At 64.2% G+C, this 26,203-nt stretch overlaps 3 protein-coding genes across 5 annotated transcripts; 1 reads left to right on the top strand and 2 right to left on the bottom strand.

The window, feature by feature from the left end:
* Positions 1 to 297: 297 nt before the first annotated feature.
* Positions 298 to 6,749, top strand: LOC100593460 (mesothelin). Of its 2 annotated transcripts, none has more exons than XM_030798173.1 (16): positions 298 to 961; positions 1,439 to 1,482; positions 1,849 to 1,898; positions 2,270 to 2,390; positions 2,867 to 2,946; positions 3,142 to 3,271; positions 3,345 to 3,538; positions 3,764 to 3,854; positions 3,928 to 4,027; positions 4,299 to 4,477; positions 4,575 to 4,730; positions 4,906 to 5,048; positions 5,123 to 5,250; positions 5,628 to 5,722; positions 6,255 to 6,441; positions 6,535 to 6,749. In XM_030798173.1, the coding sequence occupies exons 1-16, from the start codon at positions 877 to 879 to the stop codon at positions 6,618 to 6,620; spliced, it is 1,869 nt and encodes a 622-aa protein (XP_030654033.1). In that variant the 5' UTR covers positions 298 to 876; the 3' UTR covers positions 6,621 to 6,749. The 2 variants fall into 2 exon arrangements, with proteins under 2 accessions (XP_030654033.1, XP_030654032.1); XM_030798172.1 differs by having other exon boundaries at positions 1,834 to 1,898.
* A 513-nt stretch (positions 6,750 to 7,262) lies between these two features.
* LOC100593785 (mesothelin-like protein) lies at positions 7,263 to 21,210 on the bottom strand. Its single transcript, XM_030798171.1, is given in 17 exon segments — positions 7,263 to 7,468; positions 7,875 to 7,949; positions 7,952 to 8,144; positions 8,405 to 8,512; positions 8,515 to 8,546; positions 8,847 to 8,977; positions 10,681 to 10,808; positions 10,887 to 11,042; positions 11,126 to 11,295; positions 12,163 to 12,305; positions 12,391 to 12,480; positions 12,809 to 13,012; positions 13,098 to 13,235; positions 13,362 to 13,447; positions 16,559 to 16,679; positions 18,095 to 18,217; positions 21,176 to 21,210. Coding segments are annotated over 17 exon segments (2,139 nt in total).
* A 1,440-nt stretch (positions 21,211 to 22,650) lies between these two features.
* RPUSD1 (RNA pseudouridine synthase domain containing 1) lies at positions 22,651 to 26,176 on the bottom strand. 2 transcript variants are annotated; one of them, XM_030798164.1, is made up of 6 exons: positions 25,942 to 26,176; positions 25,232 to 25,420; positions 25,030 to 25,153; positions 24,752 to 24,854; positions 24,502 to 24,603; positions 22,651 to 24,052 (listed from the first exon to the last, which is right to left on the bottom strand). In XM_030798164.1, the coding sequence occupies exons 2-6, from the start codon at positions 25,411 to 25,413 to the stop codon at positions 23,625 to 23,627; spliced, it is 939 nt and encodes a 312-aa protein (XP_030654024.1). In that variant the 5' UTR covers positions 25,414 to 25,420; positions 25,942 to 26,176; the 3' UTR covers positions 22,651 to 23,624. The 2 variants fall into 2 exon arrangements, with proteins under 2 accessions (XP_030654024.1, XP_030654026.1); XM_030798166.1 differs by having other exon boundaries at positions 25,020 to 25,153; positions 25,942 to 26,173.
* Between the last annotated feature and the right edge of the window lie 27 nt (positions 26,177 to 26,203).

The following is a 26,203-nucleotide window of genomic DNA, read 5'->3' as shown; positions in this document are numbered from 1 at the left end:
TTACCCCCATTTCTGAGCTGTGGGTGGAGCCCCCGGGCCTGGGCCAAGCTTTTCTGGAGGCAGCGCTTTCCTCCTCAGCCATGGTGGCCTTCCTGAAAGGGGTGAGTGTAGAAGCCGCTTCCCTCTTCTGCGTGCCCCACCCCGACCCCAGGAGGACAATTCTTGTTCAGGGAGGGGCTCCCCACCCACTTCCCCACCCCACACTGGCCCACAGGCCTCCGGGCCCCACCCTAGAGAGTACAAGGGGCTCCCCCAGGCTGCTCACTGGCCCAGCCCTGCCCCACCTGGACTGCACCTGCAAGTGGGCTCAGAGAGGCCAAGTGGCCCAAAAAGACGCTAGTGGGTGGGAAGGGGCGGCGGCCTCTGTGCCTGCAGCGCCCCTCTTGCCCCAAGGGTGTTGTCTGCCTGGCAGGGTCTGCTGCAGCTGAGGGCGGGGGAGAAGGGAGGGAGCCACGTCCAGGCGAGGGGGCTGGTGGACACAACCCCAGCAGGACCTGCTTGTCCTCCTGTGAGAGAGTGGGGAGACTCAGGCCAGCCCGCGCGGGCGGCGGCCCAGGCTGCTTGATCTAAGCTCTGCTGACACTGCCCTGCCCTTTCGGGAGAGGGGTGGGCGCCAACTGACGCCTGGGCTGTGTGGACTGGGGACCGGGATCTCAGACCCAGCCCCTCCCCTGGACAGGAGGAGCCAGTCGGGGAGACAGAGGGCTTGGTGGCTGGAGGGCAGGGCCAGGGTGCGGACGCAAGCTGCAGGTGCCACAGAAGTTTGCCCTGGGAGCCCCTCCTGGGCCCACGTGGCCCCAGGCTGGCACAGGACAGAGGTGTGGGGTGAGAGCAGGGAGTCCCATCCTGAGTCATTGCCCTCCACAGACGCAGACCATGGCGTTGCTAACGGCTCGATCCCTGTTGGGGTCCTGTGGGACCCCCGCCCTCAGCAGCCTCCTGTTGCTGCTCTTCAGCCTCGGTAGGTACTAGATGGGGTGCGGGTGAGGCGGGGACGGCCCAGGGGCCTTGTGGGCCGGGCCCTCACAAAGGCTTTGCCTGTCCCTGCCTTCTCCCTGGAGTGCCTGTGGTGGCCAAGTCCCAGCAGCAGTCTCTGCCCCCCGAGGTGACTGGAGCTGGAGACCCAGCCAGGGAGTGATGGGGCCTAGGACACAGTGGGGATGTCTGTGGGATGGGTGGTCTGACCGGCCAAGCAGCCTGGTCTCAGGGAAAGATGTGGAAGGCCGGGCTCCCTGGTGGAGTGTAAACCCCGTGCCTGGGGGACTGTGATGTCATGGGGTACACAGGGGACATGGGCCTGAGCCACTGGCCTCTGCCGCTTTGGGGCGTGCATAGGGCTGGCTGTGGGGGCAGCCGGGCTCTGCCTCCTTCCCTGGGTCAGGGCACACCCCAGAGGCCCGCCCCCCCCCCCGCCAAGCTGTCCCCTCTGCCCCTTTAGGATGGGTACAGCCCTCGAGGGCCCTGGCTGGAGAGACAGGGCAGGTAAGGTCTCCTCTGGGGAAACGGGGGAGGGTCTTCAGGTCCCAGGTGGGGGTGCCATACTGTGTTCTCTCTGTCACGTATCCACGGTGCCTGCCAGTTTCCATGGTCCCTGCTTGCAAAGGGGCACCTGGACCTGCATATGACTGGCCTGGGAGCAGCCAGGTCTGGGGAGTAGCAGAGTTGAAATTGCACCTGGGTCCGGGAAGTAGCTGGATGAGAAGTAGCCAAGCCCATGGGTCTGAGACACAGCCGGGCCTGCGAAGTAGCTGAACTTGGGGAGTACCTGGGCCCAGGGGTAGCGGGACCTGGGAACTCCTGCTCCAGAGAGCTGGTCTGAGCCATGTTCAGCAGGCCCTGTGCCCCCAGGAGGCTGCGCCCCTGGACGGAGTCCTGGCCAACGCACCTAACATTGCCAGGTGGGTCCGGGGTCCTCACAGTCCTCAAGAGTGAGGCTCCAGGGGCCCTGGGGACTGAGGGTGGGCTGGGGGCGCCATCCCCCACACCCCCTCCCCGTGTTCCCTCCACGTGTTCCGTCCCCCCGTGTCCCCTCCCCCTTCCTCCTCTGCTCCACGGCAGATCTGACTGGGCTCAGGACTGCGGGAGGGACTGACACCCCCCAGGTGATGGCGACTCCCGGCCCTTGAGGGCATCACCTGGCCTTGGGGGGAGGTCTGCAGGGAGCACCGGAGTCCTCCGGGGAGAGGTGGGGCTGTGGGGCTTGGGGAGCACTGGGTGGGCATTGCAGGGGAGGGGTGATCGTGGGTGCTCAGCACAACCCCTCCTGCAGCCTCTCGCCACGCCAACTCCTTGGCTTCCGGTGTGCGGAGGTGTCTGGCCTGAGCACGGAGCGTGTCCAGGAGCTGGCTGTGGCCTTGGGACAGAAGAACGTCAAGCTCTCAGCAGAGCAGGTCAGTGTCAGTTGGGCTGAGGCAGGTGGGCACAGCTGGGGCTGAGGAAGTCACAGGCAGCTCTGCAGTGCCCACCTCGCCACCACAGTCCCCTCTGTCCCTGCTGCCATCTCTCCCTGGCTAGTTCTTCCCAGAGTTCCTCTGGCCACCCAAGCCGACCACTAGGGTGCCTGTCCACATCAGGGGCCAGCTCCCCCGGAGCAGGTCTGATATGGCCCTGTGTGCTGGGCCCCCTTCAGGCTCTGCCCCAAGGGTGAATCTTTTTCAGGGGAGTGGGTGAGACCCGGGGCAGGGGAGCGGCAGCCAGGCACAGGAGCCCACATCCCCCGGGGCAGCGCTGCAGGCGGCCAGAGATCCCACAGATTCTCATGGCCAGGGCAGGGGTGTGTTGTGGTGGGCAGACTGGCCAGGCGACCCTGGTCCATCATGTGGGTGGCGGCCCGAAACGATCTGTGCTGGACTCCCTGCCCCTGCAGCTGCGCTGTCTGGCTCACCGGCTCTCCGAGCCCCCCAAGGACCTGGACGCCCTCCCGTTGGACCTGCTGCTATTCCTCAAGTAGGCCCTGCCCCCCACCCCCCGCCCCCTGAACCCACCCCACCCGGCTTCCGCCCCCAGCCCTCAGCCCCCAACCCCCTGCTCCTTGCCTCGGACCCCAGGCCACAGCAGAGACGTGGAGGCAGGCCGGGCCACCTCTCAGGGTGGGGACGGGTGTGATCGGTGCGGCCTGTCCCCAGCACCCTCTCTCCACAGCCCAGACGCGTTCTCGGGGCCCCGGGCCTGCACCCGTTTCTTCTCCCGCGTAACGAGGGCCAACGTGGACCTGCTTCCTCGGGAGGCTCCTGAGCGACAGCGGCTGCTGGCTGCGGCTCTGGCCTGCCGGGTAGGGGCTGGGGCCAGCGCAGGGCGGAGAGGGCTCAGCAGTTCCAAAGGCGCTGAGGCCAGCCTCTCTGCAGGGCGTGCGGGGGTCTCTGCTGAGCGAGGCTGATGTGCAGGCTCTGGGAGGCCTGGCTTGCGACCTGCCTGGGCGCTTTGTGGCTGAGTCGGCAGAAGTGGTGCTACCCCGGCTGGCGCGCTGCCTGGGACCCCTAGACCAGGACCAGCAGGAGGCAGCCAGGGCGGCTCTGCAGGGCGGAGGACCCCCCTACGGGTAAGTGAAGGTGTCTGGAACCTCGAAGGCTCACCTGGCGGCGTGGCATGAGCAGCATGAGGACACCCACGGCCACACCTCAAGGCCCAGGGTCAGTCACCCCTGCCACAACCCTGCCAATGCCCCCAGCGTCCCCTCCACAGCCAGGGGGTATGGCCCGGACTCTTCCCTTTCTATCTGGGGCTGCATTTGGGGGTCCCTGAGCTGTGCCCCGTGTCTGCACAGCCCGCCGTCGACGTGGTCTGTCTCCACCCTGGACGCTCTGCAGGGCCTGCTGCCCGTGCTGGGCCGGCCCATCATCCGCAGCATCCCGCAGGTGAGACCCTGATCCCCAGCCCGTGGGGATGCCCGGCCACCTGAGGCTCAGCCCGGGTCCTGCTTGTCCTCAGGGCATGGTGGCCGCGTGGCGGCAACGCTCCTCTTGGGACCCATCCTGGCGGCAGCCTGAACAGACTGTCCTTCGGCCGAGGTTCCGGCGGGACGTAGAGAGTGAGTGCTGTGCCTTGCGCAGTCTGGCACCAGGCTGGGCAGCACCCCTGGGGGTGGGCATCTGCAGTTTAGGGTCTCACCTGCCCCTCTCCGGCTTTGCAACATGTCCCATTATAACCACAGAGAGTGGACAGAATCCCTGTTTGCCAGTGGGTAAACTGAGGCACAGGGAGGGTCACAAATTGCCCAAGGTCTCATCTCACAGCAGGTGTGGGAAGAAGAAGGGGTCAAACGAACTCCGGCCCTGACCCCTGACTCCTGTGCCCTGCAGGGACAGCCTGTCCCCCAGGCAAGGAGGCCCACGAGATAAACGAGAACCTCATCTTCTACAAGAAGTGGGAGCTGGAAGCCTGCGTGGATGCAGCCCTGCTGGCCGCCCAGATGGACCACGTGAACGCCATCCCCTTCACCTACGAGCAGCTGGATGTCCTGAAGCATAAACTGGATGAGGTAGTTCATGACTCAGGTTCCCGCCGGCCTGCTGTGTCCAAGCCATCCCCAGCCCCGCTGGGAGTGACGTGGGCCCTGCTGGTCTCTTGGCCTGCAGCTCTACCCACAAGGTTACCCCGAGTCTGTGATCCAGCACCTGGACCACCTCTTCCTTAAGATGAGCCCTGAGGACATTCGCAAGTGGAATGTGACGTCCCTGGAGACCCTGAAGGCATTGCTTGAAGTCAGCAAAGGGCACAAAATGAGTGCTCAGGTGACCGTCTGGCTTGGGGGTCACGTGGCATGAGATTGGGCAGGGCTGAGGGGCAGAGTGGGGGACAAAGCCTGAGGTTGGGCGGGCCTGGGGTCAGGGGCACAGCCTGTTATGCTGGTGGTGGAGGGGTACATCTCTCCTTGCCACAGGGCTCCTCAATGGCCCCCTCCCACAGGTGGCCACCGTGATTGACCGCTTTGTGATGGGAAGGGGCCAGCTAGACAAAGACACCCTAGACACCCTGCCCGCCTTCTACCCCGGGTACCTATGCTCCCTCAGCCCTGAGCAGCTGAGCTCCGTGCCCCCCAGCATCATCTGGTGAGTCTCCAGAGCTCTGCCCGGCAAGGTGGGTCCGTGTGCTGGCGCTCACTGTCCACCCACCCTGTCCCCAGGGCGATCAGGCCCCAGGACCTGGACACGTGTGGCCCGAGGCAGCTGGACGTCCTCTATCCCAAGGCCCGCCTTGCTTTCCAGAACATGAATGGGTCGGAATACTTCGTGAAGATCCAGTCCTTCCTGGGTGAGCCAGGGAGTCCCTGGCCAGGGTGGGCACCACAACGGGGGAGCCACAGACTCCACTTGGGGGGTGCCAGGCCTTTGCCTCGCTGGGCCGCCTGCTGCCAGGGTAACTGGGTGGTCACCCGCCCTCTGCCCTCTGCCCTCTGCCCTCAGGGTGTGTGTGGCCTTAGGGGCTGCGGGTTCTGACCCCAGCTCAGGGCGCCAGCCACCTCCAGAGTCTCCCACGCCCGGGGGTCAGGCAGCCAGGCAAGCCCAGGCCCTGGAATCCCTAAGGAAAAAAGGAAGCCCTTTAAGGCAAGTGGGCTTCCTGTAGCCCGTGGTCAAGGGCCTGGGGGTGTGAGGCGAGGCCTCAGCTCCGGCATCTCTCCCGGCGGGCAGGTGGGGCCCCCACGGAGGATTTGAAGGCTCTCAGTCAGCAGAATGCGAGCATGGACTTGGCCACGTTCATGAAGCTGCGGACAGATGCGGTGCTGGTACGGCCAGTGGGAGGAGGGGCGAGTGGAGGAGGGGCGCGTGGAGGAGGGGCGCGTGGAGGGGGGTGAGTGGGGGGGCGAGTGGAGTGGGGGTGCGTGGAGGAGCCCCGGTGGAGGGGGCGAGTGGAGGAGGGGCGCGTGGAGGAGGGGCGCGTGGAGGGGGGTGAGTGGGGGGGCGAGTGGAGTGGGGTGCGTGGAGGAGCCCCGGTGGAGGGGCGAGTGGAGGGGGGCGAGTGGAGGGGGGCGAGTGGAGGGGGGCCGAGTGGAGGAGGGGCCAACGGGGGGCGGGAGGGCATGTAAGGTGGGTCCGCAGTGGGGCGAGGCCTTAGGAAGGGCAGTGTCCTCGCGTGTGGTGGGGCCTAGGGAAGGGCAGCCATTGAGCTGAGGTCAGCTGGCCGGAGGCCTCCGATGTCTGGAGAGGCTGTGGCGGGCATCTGTGGGTGGGGCAGTTTGGACACAGGAGAGCCCGGCGGCCTTCCGGCAGCGCTGGGGGCAGGAGACCCTCCTTGATGGCTGCCGGGGGCTCTGGCAGCCGTTGACCGTGGCTGAGGTGCAGAAGCTTCTGGGACCCCACGTGGAGGGCCTGAAGGCGGAGGAGCGGCACAGCCCTGTGCGGGACTGGATCCTAGGGCAGCGGCAGGACGACCTGGACGCGCTGGGGCTGGGGCTACAGGGCGGCATCCCCAACGGCTACCTGGTCCTAGACGTCAGCGTGCGAGGTGGGTGGGCGGCCTGGCCAGGGCTGGGGGCAGGGCTGGGGCCAGGGCTGGGGGCGTGGAGGTGGGCCCTCTGAGTCACCCCTCTCTCCATAGAGGCCCTCTCGGGGACGCCCTGCCTCCTAGGACCTGCACCTGTTCTCACCGTCCTGGCCCTGCTCCTGGCCTCCACCCTGGCCTGAGGGCCCCACTCCCTTGCTGGCCCCAGCCCTGCTGGGGATCCCCGCCTGGCCAGGAGCAGGCATGGGTGGTGCCTGTTCCACCCCAAGAGAACTCGTGCTCAGTAAACGGGAACATGCCCCCTGCAGACACGCCTTGTGGCCTCCGAGGACTTTCTGGGACCCCACCAGCCTGGCTCCTCTCCCTCTGGTCTTGGGCCCCCAGGCCAGGTGGGGGCCCTTGGAGGCCTTCCTGACCCTGCTGCCACTGTGCTGAGGGCCAGGCTAGCACTCAGGGTGGCCCCAGTAGACGGCGGTGGGAGTCCTGTGCCCCTGTCCCCACACGCTTGGCCCCGGCTAGGACATTCCCGGGCCCCCCTGCTCACGCCCTGAGCACAGACACAGGCAGGACCACGACCTTGGACTTTATTCACATCCAGCAGTGAAGTCAGTGGCTCCTGGCCCCGGCCCCGGCCCCGGACCGAGACCCGGGCCCCGGCCCCAGTCCTCCGCAGGGCCCAGGCAGCATCTTCCATGGCCCGCCTGGGCCTGTGGTTGTGCGGGAGGCACCTCCTTAGGGCCTGGTCCTCAGTCCAACTCCCAGGGCCGGGAGGTGGGGATGGGCGGGGCGGTCTAGGAGGTGGGACTCGGGTAGGTTGGCCTGGCCTAGAGCTGGCCCCTCAGCCCAAGTGGGTGTCCAGCTGAATCTAACAGCCCTGTTTTTGCTGCACCTGACCCTTGTGAACCCAGCCACCCTAAGGCAGTGCTGTCCACAGAAACCAGGGTGCAAGTCCCCAGGTGCAGCAGCCACAGGAGGCAGGAAGGCAGGGCCACCGCCAGGGGCAGGTACCCCAGGAGGGCCCACAGGCTCCCTGTAGATGGAACAGGGAGGCCACCATCAGTCCCAGCATCAGTCCCACCAGACGCTACCCCCATATCCACCCCCTGGAGCCAGACACGCCTGGGCAGTCCCTCTCTCTGGCTGGGGAGGGTGGGGACAGCCAGCGAGGACACCCACCTGCAGCTGTTCTTCTGGGACCCAACAAAGGTCTCAAAGCTTCCCCTGCCCCCACTTTCTGCTGGTCAGTGGGTTTTAGGGCAGGCAGCTGCGTCTCTAAGTCAGTGGGCAATGAAGGGTGAAGCAGGGTTGGCCAGCCTCATCCCAGGAGGCAATGGAAAAAGCTGGTGGACAGCCTGTGGGAGTGGCCATGAGGCGGGGATGGGTCTGAGAGGGCCCTGGGCAGAGGGGACCAAGCCGGAGGGCTGTGGGGGCCATACCTGAGGTGGAGGCCTGAGCATCGTTCGCGGGCAGGCCCCAGGTGTGGACCAGATGGAGCGCTTGGTGGCTGGTGCTGGGGGCCCGCTGGTGCCGTGGGCTGGGCTGGTGGGGCCGACAGGGCTAGCGGGGCCGGTGTCCAGGCCGAGCTGGCCCAGGGCGGAGCTGTTGAGGCTATGGAGCCAGGACCTGACGGTGGGGTGGCTGCGGGCCTTCTGCAGGTCTCCCACGTTGTGGCCCAGCAGTGCAGTCACGTCGCCGACATCCAGGCTCTGCGAGGAGGGGTGGGGCAGAGGGGCCATGGGGCCACCTTCCGGGCCAGGGGAAGACCCACAGGGTGGGGAAGACCCACAGGGTGGGCCAGACCCAGGATTGGGCAGATGGCGGGAGTGAGGCCCAGAAACGGCTGGGAGCACGGAAGTGGGGGTATGCTGGCTGTGACCTGTGACCTAGGGGCTCCCCCGCCTGGGACAGCCCTGTACCCCTCCACCCCCACCCCCACCGCCACCCCCACGAGGCAGCCCGGCCCCACCTGCAGCAGTCGGGGGTTCAGGCTGGTGAAGGTGTTGATGTCCATGGAGATGTTGGCCTGGGTCAGGTGCCGCAGTTCCTTCACCGGCGCACGGCCTTGGGGGACAGGGGTGAGGGGGGCAGGGCTCCACCAGGGGAGCCTCCTGGGGGACAGGGGTGAGGGGAGCGGGGCTCCACCAGGGGAGCCGCCTGGGGGGACAGGGGTGAGGGGGCGGGGCTCCACCAGGGGAGCCGCCTGGGGGGACAGGGGTGAGGGGGGCGGGGCTCCACCAGGGGAGCCGCCTGGGGGGACAGGGGTGAGGGGGGTGGGGCTCCACCAGGGGAGCCGCCTGGGGGGGACAAGGGTGAGGGGGTGGGGTTCCACCACGGGAGCGCCTGGGGGGACGGGGTGAGGGAGGGTGGGGCTTCTGGGGGAGGGGTGCCCACCCACGGACAGGGCTCACCAAGGTAGGGGTGCATGAGGCGGTAGTAAGCAGCTGGGGTCCTGCTGCTGCCGAAGGCCTCACAGGCCTTGGCATAGAGCACATCCTTCCGGCTCTGGGGGCAGGAGGACACATCCAGGGCCCCGGCCAGCCTGTGGGAGGCGGGAGGCTGAGGAGTTGGTCACCAGCCCCCACCCTTCCAACGGCTAGGCATGGCCCTCCCTTACGGAGCCACAGCTTTCCTCTCGCCCTCTGTCCTGGGGTGAACAGGGTTCCCCCAAATTCACATCCACCCAGAACCTCAGAATGTGACCTTGTTGGGAAATAGGGTCATTGCAGATGGGATAAGATGAGGTCGGACTGGATCAGGTGGGCCCTAAACCAATGACTGCGGGCCTTCTAAGAACAGGGAAAGCTGAGGGCCGGGCGCGGTGCTCTCGCCTGTCATCCCAGCACTTTGGGAGGCCTGGGCGGGCGGATCACGAGGTCAGGAGATCGAGACCAGCCTGGCCAACATGGTGAAGCCCCATCTCTACTAAAAATACAAAAATTAGCCGGGCGTGGTGGGCGCCTGTAATCCCAGCTACTCGGGAGGCTGCGGCAGAATTGCTTGAACCCAGGAGACAAGACAGAGGTTACAGTGAGCTGAGATAGCGCCACTTAACTCCAGCCTACGCGGCAGAGTGAGACTCCATCTCAAAAACAAACAAAAGGGAAATCTGAGGGCTGGACGCGGTGGCTCACGGCTGTAAATCCCAGCACTTTGGGAGATTGAGGCGAGAGGATTGCTTGAGCCTAGGAGTTCGAGACCAGCCTGGGCAACATAGTGAGACCCCGTCTCTTAAAAAAAGAATAGGAAATGTGGACACAGACGGGGGAGAGCACGGCGTGAGGATGGAGGCAGAGATGGGGTTGATGTATCCATAAGCCCAGGGGCGCCAAACCTTGTCAGCAACACCAGAAGCTGGAGGAGGCAGGAAGGGTTCTCCCTGCAGGGTTCAGAGGGGGTGGGGACTGCCAGCACCCTGATTTCAGACCTCTGGCCTCCAGAACTGAGAGAATATATTTCTCTTTAAAATTACCCAATTTGGCCGGGTGCAGTGGCTCACACTTGTTATCCCAGCACTTTGGGAGGCCGAGGAGGGTGAATCGCTTGAGGTCAGGAGTTCGAGACCAGCCTGGCCAACATGGTGAAAACCCGTCTCTACTAAAAATACAAAAATTAGCCGGACATGGTGGCGGGTGCCTATAATCCCAGTTACTCGGGAGGCTGAGGTGGGAGGATTGCTTGAGCCCAGGGGGCAGAGGTTGCAGTGAGCCGAGATTGCGCCACTGCACTCCAGCCTGGGTGACATAGTGAGATTGCCTCAAAAAATAAATAAATAGGCGGGGCATGATGGCTCACGCCTGTAATCCTAGCACTTTGGGAGGCCGAGGCGGGTGGATCACAAGGTCAGGAGATTGAGACCATCCTGGCTAACCCAGTGAAAGCCCATCTCTACTAAAAATACAAAAACTTAGCCGGGCGTGGTGGTGGGCGCCTGTAGTCCCAGCTACTCGGGAGGCTGAGGCAGGAGAATGGCGTGAACCCGGGAGGTGGAGCTTGCAGTGAGCTGAGATCACGCCACTGCACTCCAGCCTGGGCGACAGAGCAAGACTCCGTCTCAAAAAATAATAAAGTCACCCAGTCTGTGTACTTTGCTCAAAGCTAGAGTCCAGCCAGGGCAGCCCTAGGACTAATGCACCCCTGATGGCCTGGCGGAGCTGCCCTCCCTGGCCTCAGTTTCCCCTTGTGGTCCTCCTGGGCTGAGGCACGAGCTGCCTTGGAGGCAGTGGGGGGTTGGGGTTGGCTCACTGGAGGTCCTGGAGATGGATGGTCTGGATCTGCGGAGGACTCATCCAGCACAGGCGGGTGCCCCCGATGGCCAGCAGCAGGGCGCCGGAGACCGTGCCATTGTGCTCCAGAAACTTCTGCAGCACAGCCTAGGGGCAGAGGCCGGGTCAGTGGGGCAGGCTGGGGCTAGGGGCCACCCACCTGCCCGCCCACCCAGGTGCCCTCACCTCTGTCTGGTTCTCCAGGGCCACGTCAGAGGCCAGAAGAGCCACGACGGTGTCCCGGGAGATGATGCTCCACTGGCCGATCTCGGTGCGGGAGTAGAGGTAGACCAGCGAGGGGATGAGCTGCAGCTGATCCTCCGGGAGGCCTTGTGGGTAGATCTGAGCAGGTGGGCAGGGCTGGGCAGGGTCAGCAGAGGTGCCGCGCCCACCAGCCTCCCCGTCCCCACAGCCTGGCCATGCACCTGTGCGAGCTTGGTCTTGACCACGCGCTGGCACTCAGTGGGCAGCGGGTGCCGCCACAGGGGGTCTAGGTTGGTTCTGAGGATGCGGCCGTCCAGGCAGGCCTCAAGCTGTGCACAGTCGTACTGCACCAGGAAGAGGTCGTCCCGCAGCATGGCGGCCGTGATGTTGCCTCGTACACAGGGTCTCCCTGGAGGTGCATGGGGTCCAGGCTGGTAACCGGGGCCTGGGCCAACCACCACTGCTGGCTCTGGGGGCCCTTTTTTTTTTTTTTTTTTTTTTGAGACAGAGTCTTGCTCTATCGCCTAGCAGCAGGGCGCCAAAGGCTGCAGAGCAGTGGCATTGATCTCGGCTCACTGCAACCTCTGCCTCCTGGGTTCAAGTGATTCTCCTGCCTCAGCCTCCTGAGTAGCTGGGATTATAGGCATGTGCCACCACGCTGGCTAATTTTTATATTTCTAGTGGAGAAGGGGTTTCGCCGTGTCGGCCAGGCTGGTTTTGAACTCCTGACCTTAGATGAATCCTCCCACCTTGGCCTCCCAAAGTGCTGGGATTACAGGCCTGAGCCACTGTGCCCGGCCTTTCTTTTTTTTAGGCAGAGTCTCGCTCTGTCGCCCAGGCTGGAATGCAGTGGCACAATCTTGGCTCACTGCAACCTCCACCTCCCGGGTGCAAGCAATTCTCACTCCTCAGCCTCCCAAGTAGCTGGGATTACAGGCATGAGCCACCACACCCGGCTAATTTTTGTGTTTTTAGTAGAGATAGGTTTTCCCCATGTTGGCCAGGGCCAACTGTGGACCTCAAGTGATTTGCCTGCCTTGGCCTCCCAAAGTGCTGGGATTACAGGTGTGAGCTACTGCACCTGGCCCAGACCCCCTCTTTGACCCCTTCCCCTCCCCTTCTGACCTTGGTCAGACCTTGGCTTTCCTTGAGTTCTAACCAAGAACGTGGCCAGACTGCTTCTCTGAAGTCAGCCAGGCCCGAGGGAGGAGCCGGACTGGGGAGATGCAGGGTTCCAGGCCACAGTGGCCATACTGACCTGTGCTGAGCCTGGGCCTGGAGGACACTGGTTTGGTCTTGGACTCCAGAAAGCTGGTGACGAAGCGCCTGGCCTTGCGCCGGCTGAGCCTCCCCGCCCGGCATGTAGCCACCACGCTGCGGAAGAAGCCCAGGCCCACGGCCAGGCAGGGCAGGTGTGGGCTGAGGTTGGAGGCCCAGGCCCCCGTGCCACAGCCCGCTTGTGCCCACCCCGGGGCCCCCTCCTACCTCCTGCACCTGTGCCCACAGGTGAGGGCTGATGTATGTGGCCAGGGGCCCCAGGGCCTGTAGCCCCTCCAGTGTCCAGGAGCCAGGGGCCCTGGGGTGCAGAAAGGGGCACGGTGTTGGGTCCAGGGCAGGTCCCCCGCCCCGGGAGCCCCTGCCCCTCTGTGGACACCCAGCAGGCAGGAGGAGCACCCAGTAGGTGCTTGACCACCCAGTCCCTGACTGGCACCCACGAGATGGACGCCCCCACCACAGCCAACAGGACAGCACCCCAACCCTCTACCCCCTCGGCCGCAGGACCCAGTGAGGCTGAGGCCAGAGGTCAGATGTCAGTGGGCTGTGGACATCAGTAACCTCTTGGGCCGACCCCAGGTTGCCTCCCGTCTCGTCCCCGCCTCTTCGCCCGGCCCCATGACACCCACCCGAGCGAGGTCTTCCCACCAGCCAGCAGTGAGTTGAGGGCAATGCGCTGGGCGGCGGTCAGCCGGGGGCAGCCCCACAGGTTCTCCAGCACGCGGGGGTCCGTGGCACCGATGCTGGACGCGTCCATGTCACACACCAGGGCCCCAAGCAGTTGCGGATGGGCCACCCCCTGCAGGGCCAGCAGGTCGGCGCCCAGCGGGAGGCTGCCTCCAAAGCACCGGGCCCATCCCGCCCAAGCCCCCACCAGGCAGGCCACAGCCGCCCCCCACCCGCCCCGGCCCACCCCACCCAGCGCCCACCAGGCAGGCCACAGCCGCACGCCGCAGGGCGACCCTCTGGTCGGGTAGATGGCTCAGCAGCTCCACGTCCCCCTGGGCGGCACGGCAGACGAAGGCCCGGCAGTCGGCTTCCTGCACCCGGCTAAGGCTGCAGGTGAGTGTGAGGCTGTCAGGCCGACGGGGGGCGGGGCCGGACCTCCCAGCAGCCCTGAGATGCCGCTGGGGTGTTGAGGGCCCCCAGGACTCCTGTGGCCGGGCAGGGAGGGGCACTCACTTGTAGAAGAGCAGCAGCTTGGGTGGGTGGAGCGTGAAGTCGTCCTGGAGGCCGCACCGTGACGCCAGGTTGGCCAAGCAGCTGAGCTGGGCAGAAGGGTGCCGCTCACTCCCTCGTCCACTCTGGACTCGCCGTGGCAACCCGTGGGCGCCTTTCCCCTCTGTGGAGGCCTCAGGCCCCAGTCCCCACCCACTTCTCAGGCTCCGTTTTCCACATGTCAGGTCCTCTCCACGGCCACCCGTGCCCACCCCTCTGCCTGGAGGGGAACCCCGCACAGCAGAACAGGCCTCCAAACGGCCGCCCCCAGCCCCTCCGCAGCCTCCTCACTGATGGGGTGTTAAAGTGCAGATGCTGGGCGGGTGTAGACGATTGCCTGTCTCCACCAAGGAGACCCCACGACGCCGGGGTTGGGGGTCTCCTCCGGTGCAGCCCCTTGGCAGGTTCCTAAGTGGGCTCTGGGTGGTGCCCTCGGCTCCACCTGACAGCCTCCTCCTGGCACCGGGGCTCTGCCAGGCCTGGCCTCCACCCCCTACCCCATGCTCCCTGAGGCTCTGCTCGCCCCTCTCAGCCTCTGCAGCACGCTGCCAGCCTCAGCGCCCCTGCCTAGGCTTGTCTAGCCTGGCCTTTGAGGTCATTTCAAGGGTTTTTAGCCCATTCCTCAGAGGGCCCTTCGCCTGATTTTATGTCAACCAAGCCTGTGGGATGTACGGTGCATAAGGCGAGGGGCTTCGAGGCAGACAAGGACGGCCCCAGAGTTTTTTTTTTTTTTTTTTTTGAGACGGAGTCTCGCTCTGTCACCCAGGCTGGAGTGCAGTGGCCCCATCTCGGCTCACTGCAAGCTCCGCCTCCCGGGTTCACGCCATTCTCCTGCCTCAGCTTCTCCGAGTAGCTGGGACTACAGGCGCCCGCCACCACGCCCGGCTAATTTTTTTGTATTTTTAGTAGAGACGTGGTTTCACTGTGGTCTCGATCTCCTGACCTCGCGATCCGCCCGCCTCGGCCTCCCAAAGTGCTAGGATTACAAGCGTTAGCCACCGCACCCGGCCGGCCCCAGAATTTTGTGCAGCCCCCACCAGGGTCTCATCCCTGAGGAGGAGCCCACCCAGGGTGGGGGCTCGGGGACCCTTCTGCAGCCTGAAAGGAACCCCGGGGAATGGAGCACGGGCTGCCAGCCTCCTGCAGTGCAAGGTCCTCCTGGCTGAGAGGGAGGGGAAGAAAAACCCTGACTCAAAAACACCCAGAATGCCTGTGAGCTGGAACAGAATGTTCAGGCTGTTTGATTATCAAAAGAAAGGCAAAAAGCAGGCCAGGTGTGGTGGCCCATGCCTGTAATCCCAGCGCTTTGAGAGGTTGAGGGCTGATCACTTGAGCTCAGGAGTTCCTGACCAGCCTGGCCAACATAGTGAGACCACCTGTTTCTAAAAAGAATTGCAAAGTTGGGCCGGGCGCTGTGGCTCACACCTGTAATCCCAGCAGTTTGGGAGGCTGAGGCGGGCGGATCACCTGAGACCAGTTTGAGACCAGCCTGGCCAATATGGTGAAACCTAGTCTCTAGTAAAAATACAAAAATATTAGCCGGGCGTGGCGGCGGGCGCCTGTCGTCTCAGCTACTTGGAAAGCTGAGGCAGGAGAATCACTTGAACCTGGAAGGCAGAGGTTGCAGTGAGCTGAGATCACGCCACTGCACTCCAGCCTGGGCGACAGAGAGAGACTCCATCTCAAAAAACAAAAACAACCATCCCAGCTACTGGGCAGGCTGAGGTGGGAGGATGGCTTGAATCTGGGAGCTGAGGTTGCAATGAGCTGTGATGGTGCTACTGCTCTCCAGTCTGGACAATAGAGTGCGATCTTATCTCAAAAAATAATAATCATAATAAAATTTTAAATGTTTTAAAGAAGAGAAAGCCCAGGTGCGGTGGCTCATGGCTGTAATGCCAGCACTTTGGGAGGCCGAGACGGGCGGGTCACTTGAGGCCAGGAGTTTGAGACCAGCCTGAGCAAAGTGGTGAAACCTCGTCTGTATTAAAAATTCAAAAATTAGCCGGGCGTGGTGTCACGCGCCTGCAATCCCAGCTACCTGGGAGGAGGCTGAGGCAGGAGAATTGTTTGAATCCGGGAGGCAGAGGTTGCAGTGAGCTGAGATCGTGCCACTGCACTCCAGCCTGGGTGACAGAGTGAGACTCTGTCTCAAAAATAAATGAGAGAAAAAAAGACTGTGGCAATACGATACTAAATTATCAATGAGACCTATGGCCATGCCAGGCAGAGGGGAGGTGGTGCCTGCTGGCTGTCCCTCCATCCCTCCTGTGGCCTCCTTGTCTGAGTTGAAAGCGTTCCCTATTTGCTGAGTCCATGTTTTACACAGGGCTTTATTCCTTTAACCGGTTACAAATGAAAGAGTCTCTGGATCCACCTATGACTTATAAGTCCCCAATTCGAGATATCCTGCCTTTTCAGGGAGAACGGGCTGATGTCTGCCTACCCCGTGTTCTCTGCCTCTTTGCCTGTAACTCCTGCCTCCCGGACGCCTAGAAAACCAACCTGCAACCTGCCGGCCTCGGGCACTCACACCTCTTGAGACTGTTTCCTCGGGCTGGGTCACTCATACGGCTCAGATAACTCTAAACTATGTCACTGTGTGGTTTTCCCGTGAAGGGGTGGAGGTCTTTCTGCCTTTCCCTTTTCCTGGACGGCCCTGCACAGGCCAGGATCCTGCAGCCCGTGCAGCGAGAGGCCTGTGGGCTGTCGAATCCGCTCTGGGGGCCCGGAGTATGCACCCCAAGTCGGGCTCCGTTCCCTGCAGAGGTGGGTGGGGAGGGGAGGGTGAGCCCTCGTCCTCGCTGGGGACACAGGGTGTGTCATCTGCAGGCAAGTTGGCTAAAAAGTCCTGGAAGTGGATAAGCGTGGGCTGCACCCAACAGTCACCCTGCCTCCTGGTGCACCTCCCGTCCTGGGGGGCCACAGAGACACACTCCAGGTGGTTTTGAAGTTGGTGGGTTGGCTTCCACACAGCCCTCCTGCTCTAGGGGGCTGCACACCCCATGCTGACCGTGGTCACACTGGGTCCTGCCCCAGCTCTCGCTTAGCCGTCCCTCACCTCTGACACCTGAACCCATGTGCCCTTCCCTATCCGGGCCCGTCCCTCAGAGCCTGGCCTCGGCCGCCCCCCCGACCCACTCACACTCCTTCCCGCTCACCTGCCAGGCCTGGAGGGGGACCTGCAGCAAGGCCAGCCTCTGGATTAGGACTGAGAGCTGGTCCCGGGGCAGCTGGCTGGCCGGCTGGCACCAGAAGCCTTGCAGCAGGGAGCAGTTGGCACTGGCGGAGAGGAGGAGACAGTGGCAGGGAGGGTCCAGGAGGGGTGGAAGCAGCTGAGGGGGGCTGCCCAGCAGAAGGGCATGGGCTGCACACAGCCTGCAGGACCGAGGTCTGACTCCATCGCTCCCCAACACTGAAGGAGGGAGAGCGGGAGGTGGTACCCCCTACATAGGCAAGATCCTGCTTCACTCACTCACTCATTCACTCACTCATTCACTCACTCATTCACTCATTCACTCACTGATTCACTCATTCACTCATTCATTCACTCACTCACTCATTCACTCATTCATTCATTCATTCACTCACTCATTCACTCACTCACTCACTCATTCACTCACTCATTCACTCATTCACTCACTCATTTACTCATTCACTCACTCATTCACTCACTCATTTACTCATTCACTCACTCATTCACTCACTCACTTATTCACTCACACATTCACTCATTCACTCACTCACTCATTCACTCATTCACTCACTCATTTACTCATTCACTCGTTCATTCACTCATTGACTCACTCATTTTTACTCATTCACTCACTCATTCACTTGCTCATTTTCACTCATTCACTCACTCATTTTCACTCATTCACTCACTCATTCACGCATTCACTCATTCACTGACTCTTATTCACTCGTTTCACTCATTCATTCACTGACTCATTTTCATTCATTCACTCACTCATTCACTCATTTTCACTCATTCATTCACTCACTCATTCACTCATTCATTCATTCTCTCATTCATTCATTCTCTCCAGAACACCCTGTGGGGCCAGGCTCTTGGCTGCACACAGAGCCTTAGGTGTGGCCCCTGCCTAGACCCTGGGGCAGCACTTCCTCCTGAGGCTGGGTCCCAGCTGGCAGGGAGCTCAGGTGACTCCCTGACCACCCCCACTGGCTGCTGAGGCACCTGAGGAGGAGACACCCCCACCCAGGGCTTTGGCACCTGCTGGGCAGCCCTGGAGAAGCTGTCTCCCCAGCCTTCCTTGTGGTGTGACTCTAATCCAGTCAAACACAGAGTGGGCCTTGTGCCACTCAGGACCCCAGCCCTGCCTCACAGACGCCCTGATTAGTCAATTGACCAGCCTGTCACTGTCACTAACTCTGAAGGACGGGGAGGAGGGCCAAGCCCAGCATGAGGTTCCAGGCAGTGCGGGGAACCAGAGTGTCCTCTGGGGTGGGCAGAGGTGGCAGGGCCTGATGGTTGAGGCCTCGGCAGTGGCTGAGGGACCCATACCCGGCCGTGTAGGTCCAAAGCTGGACACTGGACACTGAGTCATCTCAGGGCCCCCCAAAGTGGAGCAAGAGACGGCAGCCTCAGCGTGCAGACTGCTGGCGGCCACCCCCAGACCCCTCCCCCGGCCTGACCAAGAAGCAGACCCCCACGGCAGGAAGGCTGCACTCACCTGGCCCACAGGTTGGCCCCGCTGGCATCCAGCCCTCCTGGGGAAAGACCCTTGGCCTGGGGCCCAGAGCAGTGGGCAGCAAAGGACAGGAGGAGGGTGAGGCCTGAGCTCTGCAGGGCACCTGGAATAAGGTAGGCTGTGAGGGTCCCGGCGGGAGCAGGGGCCGGGGCATCTGGGTCCCAGGGTGGACCTGTGACCCCCACCATGGGGGTCTCCTTGAGGCCAGAGGACACGGAGGAACTTCTGGAGCCCCACAGCACCGGCCACCTGTGCATGGCCTGGGCCCGAGCGCAGGGCGTGTCTGGTGGTGCATGTACAGGCATGATGCTGTGGATGCGTGCAGGCACGCACGCGTAGGTGACAGTGTGCATGGGTAGGTGACGGTGTGCCCGTGTTGGTGACAGTGTGCATGTGTGACAGAGTGCATGGGTAGGTGACAGTGTGCACGGGTATACAGCACAGGCGTGAGGCTGTAGTGTGCACGTGTAGGTGACAGTGTGCACGAGTAGGTGACAGCTGTGTGCATGGGTAGGTGACAGCTGTGTGCACGGGTGGGTGACAGTTGTGTGCACGGGTAGGTGACGGTGTGCACGGGTAGGTGACAGCTGTGTGCACGGGTAGGTGACAGTGTGCACGGGTAGGTGACAGCTGTGTGCACGGGTAGGTGACAGCTGTGTGCACGGGTAGGTGACAGTTGTCTGCATGGGTAGGTGACAGCTGTGTGCATGGGTAGGTGACAGTGTGCACGGGTAGGTGACAGCTGTGTGCACGGGTAGGTGACAGTGTGCACTGGTAGGTGACAGTTGTGTGCATGAGTCTGGCAGTGTGTGCACATGTCCACCCGTGTTGCACATGTGTGAGATGGCAGGTGCACATGTGTGAGCTCCTTCTACCTCCAGCCAGATGCCCTGTGGCTCTGTGTCCTCACAGTGCAGCCCTGAGACCCCTAAGGCAGCGGAGCTGTGGGGGCAGAAGCCACCTTCAAGGGCCCCGGCTGCTCAGCTCTGCAGTGGGGGTCACGGCAGGGCCTCCCAGCAGGAACTGGGAGCCCAGCCCATGTTCCTGCTTTGGAAACCCAGCCTAGGAAGGGGGTTTGGGTGCAGGGGAGCCCCCTTATCTTGCTGGCCCTGGGGAGACCACGTGGTGAAGTCTCTTCCGGCAGGCGTTGAGCAGGGGTCGCCGCAGCCCACACAGATCTGCCCACGGCCTCCTGGGCTGCTGGGGCCCGGCCCACCCCTCTCAGGGAGGGTGAGGCACTGGGCAACCCTGGCCTTAGAGCCCGGCCCTGGCTGTGCCCGGGCTGCCTGAGAGAATGCTGTCTCCACTCACCCTCCCACCGTTTCCCCAGAAGCCATGTCCAGCTGCCTGGGCCAGGAGTGGCCCCTTCTGGCCAAGCTTGCCTGCCCTGCCTCACCCGCCCTGGACCCCCCTGCCTGCTGGGGAGGGCTGGGCTTACAGTGCCCTGGCAGCCCCACCCCCGGCCTGCTGCTGCTGGGCAGGGCCCACCTTCTCCTTCCTTGGTTTGGGACAGACCCTCGCTCAGGAGAATGGGGTGGCCAGGGCCCTGGGCGCTCCCATGTCTGCGGGATGGCTTTGCCACATGGGCCTGGCACTCTGGAGGCCCCCTTTCTGCATGGAGGTCTCGTCTCACCCACTCTGGGGCCCATGTCTGTGAGGCGGCGTGCACTGGTCATCCTGGCTGAGACGTCCCAGGACAGGAAGGTGCTGGGGCCACGGGCAGTGGGTCCAGGACTAGCTGGAGAGGCATGACAGAGGCGAGACACAGGTGAGACAGACAGGCTGGCCCCGCACTGCCTCCCACCCCCTAGGGTGTGGAGAGGGAGGGTGCAGTCCGGGCTCACCCAGGGCAGCGGGGCCAGAGCTGCGGCTCTCCCACCTTCGAGGGGAAAGGATCCATGAACAGTGAAAGGCAGCAGCGGGGAGCAGGAGCTGGGTGAAACCCTGGGGCCTTTCTTATCGCAGGTCGGGGTCTAGGGGACCCACGGGTTGCTGGGTCTCCAATGAACAGACCTCCAACAAACAGCGAGTCCCCCAGGCAGCCTTGTGCAGCCCTGGCTTCGTCCCCACACCCAGCGACCCTGGCAGCTCCCTTTCCCTCTTTGAGCCCCAGATGTCCGGCTCTGTCGCTGACATCCGGTGGCAGCTCCCTTTACCTCTTGGAGCCCCAGATGTCCGGCTCTGTCGCTGACATCCGGCCCCCAGTGGCAGCTGGGATAGCCTCAACCACACTGGAAATGGAAGCTGCAAGGCCGGGGACTCTGAAGGAGTCCGGTACTGCTGTGGGCCACTGCCTCCTCCTGGAACCAGCCTGATGGCTTTTGGGCACCTCTGGGCCTCCTGACTGTGGCCCAAGAGGGAGACAGGGAGGCTGCCCCATGCAGAGGCAAATGCAGAGGCTCAGGCCCAGCCACAGGTCCGGGACCGGCCCTGCGGGTGGGCTGGTGGTGGCTCCCGCCCGCCCTTCTCACCTGAGCAGAAACCCTGGGTGCGGCGGAGGGAGGTGCTGCTCAGGCTGTGGGGTGGCTGCTCCTGGCAGGGAGTTGTGGACCAGGTGCTCCAGACGCAATCCCAGCCCGCCAAATGCGTCAGCCGCTACCACTGAGCGCGTGGGTGCAGAGGCGGTGCAGGGCGGGGATGCCGGGGTCCCCGCTCACCTCCATGCCTGGCCTGGCAGGCGGCATGAGACTGCCCTGCCCCGCCCAGTCCCACTCCCACGGTGACGCCTGCCAGGCAGTCCTGTGGGGGAGGCCCGGGCTGTGCCAGGCGATGCACCGTGTCAGCCCCTGGGGACCTCAGGCACAGTGGGCACCTACTCCCTTCCCCCAGGGCAAAGGCTGAGCTCACAGCTGGCAGCTGCCCAGCTCACGCCCCTCCGCGCCCCCCGGGGCCCTGCTCTGCAGCGTCTGTGCCCCAGGGGTCAGGTTGTGCGCCTGCATCTGAGTCCGCCGTGTTTGCTGGTGCCTGCGTGTGCACAGGTGCATCTTGGGCCTCCTGGTCTGTGTGCCCGGGAGCATGGACACGGACGCACTGTGTGTCCCTCTGGGGCACATCAGGAACCAAATGTGGGGGCCAGGAATGGTGACGGCTGTGGCCATTCCGTGGGTGCCACAGCTCAGAGCTGGGCAGGCAAGAGCACCCATGTGTGCACTGTGGGGCTCCACCAGGCAGGCCAGGGCGGGAGAAGAGACAGGAGGGACTTCCCAGCCCACCTGCCAGGCTTCTCCCCTCAGTGGGACAGGGTGCTGGGTGACCCAGGCTGAGCCCTGGCCTGGCCTACCTACCCCAGCTCTCATCTTGGGGGAGACTCAGCCCCTGCTTGGCAGGACCTGCAGCTCAGGTTCAGCTGTGGCACCACCACCCTCTGCACCAGAGCTATGCTATGGGTCCCAACAAGCCAACTCCACGGCCGAGCGGAGACTTGACCCCCGATCTGTTCTTCTGGGGGCTCACAGCGGGGGAACTGGCGGGTGACCGACCCCCAGGCCTGCACAGGCCCACAGGAAGCTAGGGGCCCCTTTGAGAGCTCTAGGCTGACACCGAGGCATGGGCACCATGAGGGACGGCGCTCAGGAGGCCTGGCTCGTGGATGAGGGTCCGGCTCAGGTCAGGCCTTGAAGGCCCCTTGGCCGGCTGTCAGCTGGGCCAGCCCGGCTGGACACAGCGGCTCCAACAGCTGCAACTGGTCACAGTTGGGGCAGTGAGGTCGGCAGCCCCCAGTCTAGAGGGGTGGGGTCCCGTGGGGCAGGGTGGGAGACTGTCCCAGCCAGAGACGGGAGGCGTGCCTGGTCCCGACTTGGGCTGATTCAGACAAGGACCAGGAGGAGGCCTGGAGACAAGTCAGCCCTGAGGGAGGGGAGGCCGGGGTCAGGCGCCGGAGGGTGAACACATCCCGGGGCTGGCCAGGGAGGGGCCTCGAGAGTGATGGGTGTGCTGTCCGTTGGGGTCGCCCGACTGGTGCGACTTGAGGGTTATGTGGTCTCTTCGGATCTGCACCAGCCCCTTCCTTTACGGATGAGTAAACTGAGTCACGGGAGCAGCAGCGGTGAGTCCAGGCCCTGTGGCCTCGCCTCAGGGATTCTGGGGCTGGAACCCGCGTCTCGGCTGAGCACACGGTGGCAGCTGCCTCTGGTCCAGGCCCTGCTGCTGTCACTGCTGGGGTCCTAACCAGGGTTTCAGGGCTGGTCCTGGAGCTGGACAGTGGCAGGCAGGGGCCAGGCGGGAGACCAAGCACTGGCCCATGAGATGCCCCTTCCACAGAGCTCTGAGACCTGGGAGGCCAGGCCCCTGTGTGGGCCCAGGCCTGGGCTCTACGACGATCCCTGGCTGGACCAGCTGGGTGTTTCCAGGGTTCTGGCTGTGGGGGCTGGGGGTTAGGCCAAAGCTGCAGGGTGCTTGCTGTCTGCAGGAGGGGCCGATAGGAGCCTGGACCACTGCATCTGTCCCGGGTCCTGCTGGGGCCTCAGGGCAGGGAACAGAGCTAGGAAAGGTCTGGGTGGCCCTCGGAAGTCCCACTTCAGACACGTTCACGGTCACCCTTGGAACCAGTCACTGAACATTTATTTGGAGTCTCTGGAGCCCTGCCGTAGCCAGGAGCTCAGGCTGTGGGGGACAGAGGAGGTGGAACCTGGTAGACCCATAGCTCCCAAGCTGGGGTCCCAGAGGCAGAGTGACAATGCACGGCTGTGTGGGAGCCAGGCAGGTGGTGACGTGGCAGAACTGCTAGCAGGGGCCCAGGAGACAGCAGCAGGTTGGTGCTCACAGTGGATCTGAGGGATGGGCGTGCGTGGCAGGGCCTTGGCCATGGCCCCTGACCAACCCCCGTGCACCAAGCACTACACTGAGCTCAGAATCCGGGCAGAGGGGGAGCCACGGGTACAGTGAGGCCAAGGCACACGCAGCTGGGCCTGCAGATTCCAGCCCAGCACGGACCGTTAGGTCTCGGGAGGAGGCAGCTGAGGGTGATACGATCTGCACAGAGCAGTGAGGGGCAGAGGACGCAGGGACCGGATGGGTGTCCCAGGCCAGGTGAGCCCAGAGCAGCCCTTCCCAGCCCCTCTAGAGGGTAGGTTGGGGGCAGTAGCTCACCAGGCCCAGGAGCGGCCCACCCTGGAGGCAAAGCCTATTCCAAAACCCGGCCCTGCCTCTTCCCGGGGTGACCTTGAGTCCATAAAACTGGTGCCCCTGGGGTGAAGTTTGAGAGCCGGAAGCTGTTCCAGGAGGAGGGAAGGGCCTCGGTTTCTCCTGGGGCGTGTGGGTAGGAAGGTCCTCGGGAACCCGCGTCAGGCCCGGGGCCAGCCGCAGGGCGATGTCGTCACCTGTGATCACGGCTGCCTGGCGCCCCCTGCTGGCCACACCTCAGCCCGTCCCCGCAGGCCTGGCCAGGGCAGCCCAGTGGGCCCAATGTTGCCTGGCACCTCGAGGCCCCAGAGCCGGTGAGCACACGCTCGCTGGCCCATCTCCCTAGAGTCCTGCTGTGCAGCTGACACCCCCCGCCCCAGTCCCACGGCTCTCAGCTGTCCGGCTCCAGCGTCCACTCCGACAGCCACTGCAGGCAGTGACCTCGCTGTGCCTCAGTCTCAGGGGGCTTGGTTGGGGGTGCAGGGGGCTGGCCGGGCCCAGGCAGGAGTGCGGAGGGGCTGCCTGGCCTGGGGCCGCTATCCTCGGGGTCAGGGTCAGGGGTGGCCCGTAAGGCTTGCACAAGCTGGTCCAGCGACTGCAGCAGGGTGTGGGGGCTCCAGCAGGCATCCAGGGAGGGCAGGAAGGGGTCAGGTGTGCAGACCTCCACACACTCGGCGTCCGTGGGAATGCGCAGGTAGAAAGCATGCAGCATCATTCTGAACGGCCGGTCCTCCCGGCCCGAGGCCTCTCCGTAGGTCAGGTCGCCCACCACGGGGTGGCCCAGGGCACTGCAGTGCACGCGCAGCTGGTGTGTCCGGCCTGTGGGGCGAGGGTGGTGCCGGATCAAGCTAGGGGCGGGGCCGCTCCACGCCTATCTCCCTGACCAAGACCCACCTCCTGTCATGACCCCACTGCAATCTTAAAGCAGCCCCTTGGGGTGGAACTCTCCCTGTCCCCTGTCCTGGATGAAGATGACAGTATTTGAGACAGGAGACTGTGTTTGGATCACCACTGGTGAGGACAGGGCCAGGGTGGCGCTCGGTCCTAGAGAATCTAGGCCAGCCAGACTCCCAAGGACTCAGTCAGGAGCCAGCAGGGACCCTGTGTCAGGTGAGAAGCTGAGAGGCTGCAAGGCGTGGAGTTAAGAACACAGGAGTGCTTGTTGCCAGCTCTGCCGTGACGCTCAGGGTGGCCCAACATAGGCTTTGTGGCCCCGTGCCTCAGTTTCCCTTCTGTCACCACCAGGACACTGCCCACCCCAGACACACCCGTGAGCGGCTTCAGCAGCACTTTGGAGACAGGATCGCCTGCGTACAGCCCGTGTTCCAGAACCACGAGCTCTGTGAGGCTCGGCTTTGGGTTCTCACAACCTGGGGCGAAGAAGGCAGGTGTGAGGTCAGCGGGACTGACCTGGGGCCCAGGCCCACCCCAACCCACGATGCCCGCCCAGTGGGTCCCTGTCTGCTCAGGCCCACCCGGACCCACGATGCCCGCCCAGTGGGTCCCTGCCTGCCGCACCCTGCGAGCCCTCGATGCACATGGTGTGGGCCCGGCCTTCCGTGCTGTTCCTGCCAATGGCATGGCTGATGGTTACCCGGCTCTCCTGGATGTGCCCCCGCAGCTGCAGGAAAAAGGGAATCGCACGCAGTTCACGGGGCAGCCCACCACTGCCAGGGAGCCCACCTAACACGAAGCAGCCACGTAGGGTGTAGTGGGAGGCTCTGAGCCAGGGCCTGCCCAAGTGGGGTGGGAGTCCTGAGTCCCCACGCCCCACCCCAAGACTGACCGGGTCTTACCAATGCCAGGTAAGCCTTGGTCACGCGCCGCTCCTTGAAGCACCTGTATGCGCTGCCGGCGGCTGCCTTGTTTAGGGCCACGCACAGTGCCCCGCTGGTGGAGAAATCCAGCTGGTGGCAGAACCTGGGGTGGGGCAGAGTCCAGCGTCTGAGCCACTTTCCTCCACAGACGCCACCGTGGGGCTCCGGCCGCCCCGCCTACCTGAACCCGTAGCAGGTGTCCGGGTCGGCCAGCTCGGGAAAGCGGTGCCGCAGTTGCTTCTGCAGGCTCAGGGTCTCCCGCCAGGCCTTGCTGTCGATGCGAACGTCCCAGTGCTTGTTGACCACCAGGAAGTCGCGGCTCCGGTATACGATGGACAGGTTCTCCACGCTGCCTGGCTCCATGGCCGGCCTGCCGAGCCACGCGTGGGTGCGTGTGCTGTGAGCACGCGGGGAGCGCCCAGCCCAGCATACAGAGGTAGCTGCACCGCCCCACCCGGGCTCCGGTGCGAAGCCACCGAGCCAGGTCCGCAGACCTACTGTGCACCTGCATCCTCAGTCCCCGAGATCAGGCCGGGGCTTCAGCTGGGGGGTCAGGGAGTCAGCCTGCTCCGGGATGACCTGAGGGGCCCTGCCTGACCCAAGCCTGGAGAAAGTGACCGTTCCAAGCCTGCCCCACAGATCCTCCCCACAGACCCTCCCGTCCAGGGGATGCACGTGACGACCTCTGCCCGACGGCGGGGGCGGGGAGGGGCTGCAGCACTACCAGGCCCGGCAGCCAGGTCTGCCCGGGGCGCGGGTTAGAGCTGGGGCTTCCTCGTTTCCCGCAGTCCGCGCAGACCCGCGCCCCGCACAGGCCCGGTGGTCAGGCCGACCCTGGCTCCGAGCCCCTCCCGCGCCCGCGCCCACGCCCACGCCCACGCCAAGACCAACCTACTGCTGGGCCGTGCAGTCCAGGACCCCGATGCCGTGCCGGGCGCCGGCTCCAGCCCCGCGCCCGCGCCCGCGCGCTGGCGACCCAGAGACCCTGGAAGCTCGGCTCCGGGCGCCTAGCAGCGCTTCCGCCCTGCCCCGCTGCGCGCGCAGCCCCGCCCCCGGCCCTACCCTGGCCCGCCCCCGCCGCGGAAGGGCGGCTGCGCCGGCCAATGGCGAGCTCTCTAGGGCAGGCCGCGGGGGCGCGGAGCAGGAACTCGCC

Source organism: Nomascus leucogenys, chromosome 18, assembly GCF_006542625.1.
Source record: "Nomascus leucogenys isolate Asia chromosome 18, Asia_NLE_v1, whole genome shotgun sequence".
Taxonomy (NCBI): Eukaryota; Metazoa; Chordata; class Mammalia; order Primates; family Hylobatidae; genus Nomascus; species Nomascus leucogenys.
Note: the sequence above shows the minus strand (reverse complement) of the source record. Positions and strands in the feature narration are given on the sequence as shown.